A 6,000-nucleotide genomic window follows, 5' to 3' on the forward strand; every position below is an offset into this window, starting at 1 on the left:
AGAATTCTGCACAGGCTAGAACACTCACCACATTACCTACATAAAATCAAGAAATCAAGATACCACTCATCTTTACACTTGAAGTTAGCGTGGCTACTTATGTCAATCATTTCTGCGTTGCAGCGATGCCAACGCAGTTAATTCTGTTCTCGTATCTGCACGCATATAAACCGTGCAAAAAAAACCCCCGTATAATTTCACGTATAAACGTGAAAAAAGTTATTTTTCATTCTGAAGGCAACAGAGGAGCGCTTTATAAGCCCAAGCACCTTCTTCCGAAGCTCCTAATGAGCCGGTAGTCATAACACAGGCACCACAACAGAACAGTCTCCAGGTGCGGAGTCAGAGGGCGATAAGGGCCATGACTAGACTGCACACAAAGCACGAAGCGCGGCCAGGGGACGGGCGAGGCAGCGGGCGCAGGGGGTGGCGACCCCGGCGCTCCCTCCCGCCCCGGCCGGCGCCCGCCAGGCAAGCCCCGAGGGGATCGGCGTGGGAGGAGCCCCCTGCCCCTCCTCCTGCCCATTGGCTCCCGCCGCACTGTGCCGGCGACCCGGGCGCCTTTTTGAAAGCCCGGCTGCGCGACCCAGGGCCACCCCTGTCAGCAAGCCAGGCAGCCTGCCGGGCGGGCAGCGGGACCAGAGGCCGCTCCGGCCGGCGGCGAGGATGAGTGATTCGGGGGCGGCAGGTGCCACCGGCCCGGTGATGTGCCCCACCGCTGCCGCTCTGACCGCGGCGACAGGACAGAAGCCAAGGGCCGCGGCTCCTCGATCCCCTCAGGAGCGGCGACCGGAGGGGGTGGGGGCGCGGCGGGCGCCTCCCGGCAGAGCGCGCGCAAGGGGCAAAGATGGCGCCGCGTTGCGAGCGAGCGGCGCTGGCGCCCTCCTTCCCCTTCACCCCCCCGCTGCCGCCGCCGCCTCCCTCGCTCCGCCGGCCGAGCCGAGCCGGGCCGGGCCCCACCTTGCCGAAGTGCGCGGCCCAGTGGATGGGCGTCCAGCCGTAGAAGGAATCCTCGGCCGCCAAGTCGGAGCAGGGCGAGCTCTGGAGCAGCGCGCACAAGGCGGGCAGGTCCCCGTCGCGGCAGGCGCGGTGCAGCGGGAAGCGCAGGGTCAGCAGCTCCTCGCTGGAGAAACCCGCCTCGGGGCCGGCTCCCAGCGACATGGCGAGCGGGAGAGCGGGCAGGACGAGGGGAAAGCGGCGAGAGGGGAGGGGGAATAGGAAGGCGGGACAGAGAAGAATCAGGCAGAGGCGCGCTGCCCAGGCTGGAAGCGGCGGCGACTGCGGCTGCCGCTCGCTGCCCGAACACAAAGGAAGCGGGGCGGGGCCGAGCGCGCCGCTCCGCCCCTCGCGGGCGGGGCCGGGGTTCCCGCGGGGCGCCGGCGGGGGCGAGGAGGGGGCAGCGCCGGCGGGGCAGGGCGGGGGGCGGCGGGAGGCGCGCGGCGGCCGCCCCCCCCACTCCTTGCCGCCCGTTTTTTCCGCGGCCTGAGGCGGCGGGGTGCTCGCGGCCGCCTGAGGAGGCCGGTTCGGCGGCGCAGGGCGGGAGCGGCCTCCCCGCCCGGGAAAGCCAGCCGGCGCGGCCGTGCTGCTCGCTCTCCCTGCGCCGCGGGGCCAGGGGAGGGGCCCGTGGTTCCGGCCGGCGAGAGGGCTCAGCCGCGGGGCACGGAGCGTTCCCCAGCCTTCGCCTTTGCTGTGGGTAGCGGGATCGGCCTCCCTCGGGGATGTAGTATGGGTGTAGATGGGAATTGCCATTTTACGGGGGTTTTCGCTCCCCAGAGCGCCTGTGCGGTTAGCAGCGGTAGGTAGGCAGGCAGGATGTTTGTGTAAAAGCACACAGGGAAGCAGGGTTGATGGAAACAAACCATCCCTGATCAAACCCTTCCCCAGACACCAAGGGACCTCGTTCCTCTGAGCAGGCAGCCCTCAGCTCCCAGGGCCGGTTGGTGTGCGTGTAGCACGCTCCCTCGCTGGGGCCCTGACCCAGCACCCCAGTATTCAGCGGTGGTGCTCGCATACTCTGTGTAAGTGCTCTCAGGCGGACTTCAGCACGGGGAGGTCTCTATGGGTTTGTGCCGCATGATGTACTGCAAACCAAAGGATGATCTTAGTGTCTGACTAAAGTGACGATGCCGAATTTTTAATTGCAACTAAAACCCAGTCCTTGAGTGATGACTGCAGAGAAACTTCATGTAACTTTTGTCTTCTGTCCAAAGTTACTTTTCCCATGTAGCTAATTGCCTTCTGTCCAAAGTATTTGTGTACTAATTTTCTGACCGTAGTAAATTAAATCGATAATATGTTTGTTTAAGTACATTCATCTGCCCCTGAAAATCAAGGGCTGTTCCTTTTTCAGTATATTAAGCGATGCAAGCCAGGAATTATGTTTGGGGGCAAAGAAAGTATCAATTTCTGTTAAAAGTACCAAGAGACCTTAGAATTTTGAAAGCTTTTCTTTAACATCAGGTTAAATTGATCATCAAGGTATTGTGAAATTACTTTTTCTTAATGTAAGAGTTCTGATTTCTCAGAAAGTATGTTGTTTTTCTCTCTTATGGAAGCAAACCCCAATAATTAGGAAAAATAATCAAAACGTTTGTAACTGTTTTGGATTAGATTTTGTGCATGGGAAATGTTGATTTTGTATTGTGGTGGGTAGAAGCTAACATCTGAAATTATTTGGTTTAAATGGATTTTTTAATTACTTTTCTGATTGAACTAGTAGTTAAATGTATAAAGATGGTGGGGTTTTGTTTTTAATTTTTTAATATATTTTTTTTTATTTATTCCATATACTCTTTGAAGGAGATCTCTGGACTGTTGGGCTGACATGTCAATGTTTTCAGCTTTTGAAGGAAGTGTCCCTGATAATGGTTTTGTATACTACTCACAGCAAGTATGTATAGTGACAGAACACATAGGTGTTCTTCACATTTATTTGGCTTCTTTGGATTTTGGCATAGCTTAAACTGTGTATATATGATATCCAGTCCTCAGAGATAAGATTCCAATACAAACAAAACCACCTACCTGCAAACAGAAAGACCTGCATCCTAGAATACGCCCTTTTGACATATCCCATAGCAAATAGTCTTTTCATACATATGCAAAAATCTTAGAAAGGGAATTAGACAGACATCATATGGGGTAGGTTTGTAGTCTTCAAGGAGGTGATTAGGGAATTCATTCACTGTGGAAAGGTACTGATACTGAGTGGGTGCGTGGTTGGATTGTACTGCTCTCATGTAGGAGGAGGTGCTTGCTTTCCAGGATGCTCTTGCAGCAGCCAACAGGGTATTTGTCTTAAGGTCTTCCTTAAAATATCACAGTGATGGCCTGAGCTAGAAACAGTGGATTTAGACTGTAAAAATTACAGCAAAACAAAACACTTGTGTTCTCAAAGTCCTGTTTTGATCTGGACAGTCAAGTAATAACATACGGCTGTCTGTACTTAAGAAAAGCAGCACAAGTCTGGTAACAAGAACTATCACATTTAACTAGAAATTTGTAAGAATTATTAACTTTATATATAGATGTATTTTTATAGCAGTATCAAGTCAGAGAATATGAAGATAGAAAGCTTGCTTTCACAAACTTTTGTTTTGACCTCAGCTGCTTTTTTCATTGTGGCATTATTTAAACTGTAGAGGCTCATTTCATTCGGTTTTTTTATTGGCAAAATGGGAATAATAAAATTATGTCCTGAGTGGTGGTAAGAAGCTCAATTTATCAAAGTGCTTTGAGGAAAAACGTAACACTATGATATGAACATAAAGACGAGGAATTTCAACGCTAGGAGTTACTACAGCTAATATTTGTATCCTCTAGATATTATTGTATCTTCCCCAAAATAAAATAATACTTGGATTTCTAGAAGGCTACTAGGTTGTAGATCTCAGAATAATGTATAAAGGAGGATGAATTACAAATAAACCCTTACATAGATGGTGACACTGAAGCACGGGAGAGCTAAATACTTTGGCCAGGGGAGGGAGTACTTTCAGCTACAGCAACTTTCGGTTCAGTGCCTTGGCCTTTGCCTTACAAAAACGTTCGTATTATGTTGGTTCTGGCCTTTGTTTTCACAAGTTCTAAGAGTTTCCTATCCTATGTGCACTTATGATTCCGGGTTATATGGCATTTTTTGCCCCACACACAGCTAGGCAGATGCTAATGCTTTACATCAGTATGCCTCGTTTTGGGATGAAATAATAAAGGTCCCACATGACAGAACAGTTGAAACAAGAAAAGGAGAAAATCCCAAACAAATAAATAAACAACAAAAAACAACACCCAAACCCACAACATATGTTATAAAAATGGTCATTACCAGAACACCTGGTATTAAAGAATACAGTTTCTTAGGTTGAAAACAGGCGCACTGTTTCTTATGGTGTTGTGTATAAGCATTGACAATGGTTGCTTACTTGTTTATAACTAGCATAACAAGGAATAAATATCAAAAACATGTGGGTTGTAGTCAAGATAAACAAGAATTTAATATTCCTGAACTTGAGAAGATTAATACTCAAGATTTGCATGGTTTTTATCTCTTACTGGGGTATAGAAAATGCCATATCAAATAATGGCAGCTGTCTATCTACTTTCCTTATAGACATCTGTACGTATTACAGACACATTTCTTATTTACCTTTTAGCGCTCCCTGCAAGATAGAAAAGTGCTGTTGTATTCCTTTTAGAAAGGGGGAAGCAGAATGCAGATAAGGGAAGAGGCTTTAACAATGCTGTGCAGGAATGCTGCATGTGGAACTGAACCTTGGTATCTTCAGTTTCATAACTAGACTCCTCATTATGAGGTCAACCTTTTTTATTTCCTTGCTAGTGGTCTACACCAAAAGTTCCAAAATAGACAAGCACAGTGCTCTCCATATGAGAGTGATTCCTTAATCAGTCTCTAGTTGGCATATGACTTGGAGAGTCACGTTCGTTTCTATTTTTTAAATTGTGAATCATTGTACAGATAAATATAAAAGTATGTATGTTTTAATATTTTGCTTTTCCATTGACTTCCTTAATATATTTTGGCAATGGGCTTTAGAAGTTAATTACTTTTACTAGAAATCAAATTAAATTTTCATTTAAAATGCTGGGGATTTTTAAACTGCTTTCATATGTTGTGAAACTGGGAACATGGGAATTCTGGTTTTAACTTTTTAAACATTTCCTTACAATTACATTACAATTCATCTTTTGTACTTCTCTGTCATTATTATAGTTAGTTTCTATATGGAACAATACAAATCTTAAAGGTATTTTCAACAACCTTTCTGTCCAAAAGACCAGATACATACAATATAAATCTGTTAGGGGATTTTGCCTTCTTTCTAGATTATAATTTGGTTTCCCAGCCAAACATAGCTTGCTATTATGGTCTGTTTGCACATAGCATAATTCAGGAAATTGACAGTCATGGGTTTAACTATAATTTACAACCTTTTATGAAAAAAGGGAAGCATTAATACATAACATCTCACGTTCTTTGCATTGTCTGGTTTATATGAAGACAGATTTTAGCATTTAATATGTTCTATAAACTGAAAGTCTTTAATGGCATGCAATACGTAGTATGCTTACAGTATTGTTTACACAAAAAATAAATTCTCGATTTTTTATGACTCAGAAAGTTCACCCAGTTCATTTACGAAATTTAGTAGCCCACATTTTTGCATATTTGAAAAATATAGTTATTTGCAGGCCTATTTGCATTAAGTTTGTCCTCAGTTCTGATCCTGATCTTTTAAGGGAAGTCAGAGGCTTTGTTTCTGTTTCTGCTATATCAAAGAGGTAGACTTCATTTTTGGGGGGGCATTTAACAGAACTGGATTTCCCCTAAGAAAGAAACAGAAGAAGACACAGAAGAGTTTATAAGCAAAGCAGGGTAGAAGAAGAGATTGGTTTTATTTCAGCTAAGTTTGCTTTTATGTTCTCTTTTGGCTAAAGGTTGATAAAATTGTCTGCAAATGAAGACTTGAATATTCAATAGAG

General features: G+C 46.0%; 1 protein-coding gene across 4 annotated transcripts in view; it reads right to left on the reverse strand.

The window, feature by feature from the left end:
* Nucleotides 1–1,307, reverse strand: part of ANKRD10 (ankyrin repeat domain 10) — a 37,958-nt gene extending 36,651 nt beyond the window's left edge. For 2 of the 4 annotated variants that reach the window (XR_005102362.1, XR_005102361.1), the window contains exon 1: nucleotides 961–1,123. Coding sequence is in view for 2 of the 4 variants with exons in the window: in XM_037375747.1 (XP_037231644.1) it covers nucleotides 961–1,161 (201 nt within the window). In the remaining 2 variants the exon portion in view is untranslated. Of the gene's footprint in view, nucleotides 1–960 lie in introns of all 4 variants that reach the window. The other 2 variants (XM_037375747.1, XM_037375748.1) reach the window with 2 other exon arrangements.
* Nucleotides 1,308–6,000: the final 4,693 nt, after the last annotated feature.

The sequence above is a fragment of the Falco rusticolus genome, chromosome 2 (assembly GCF_015220075.1).
Source record: "Falco rusticolus isolate bFalRus1 chromosome 2, bFalRus1.pri, whole genome shotgun sequence".
Classification (NCBI taxonomy): domain Eukaryota; kingdom Metazoa; phylum Chordata; class Aves; order Falconiformes; family Falconidae; genus Falco; species Falco rusticolus.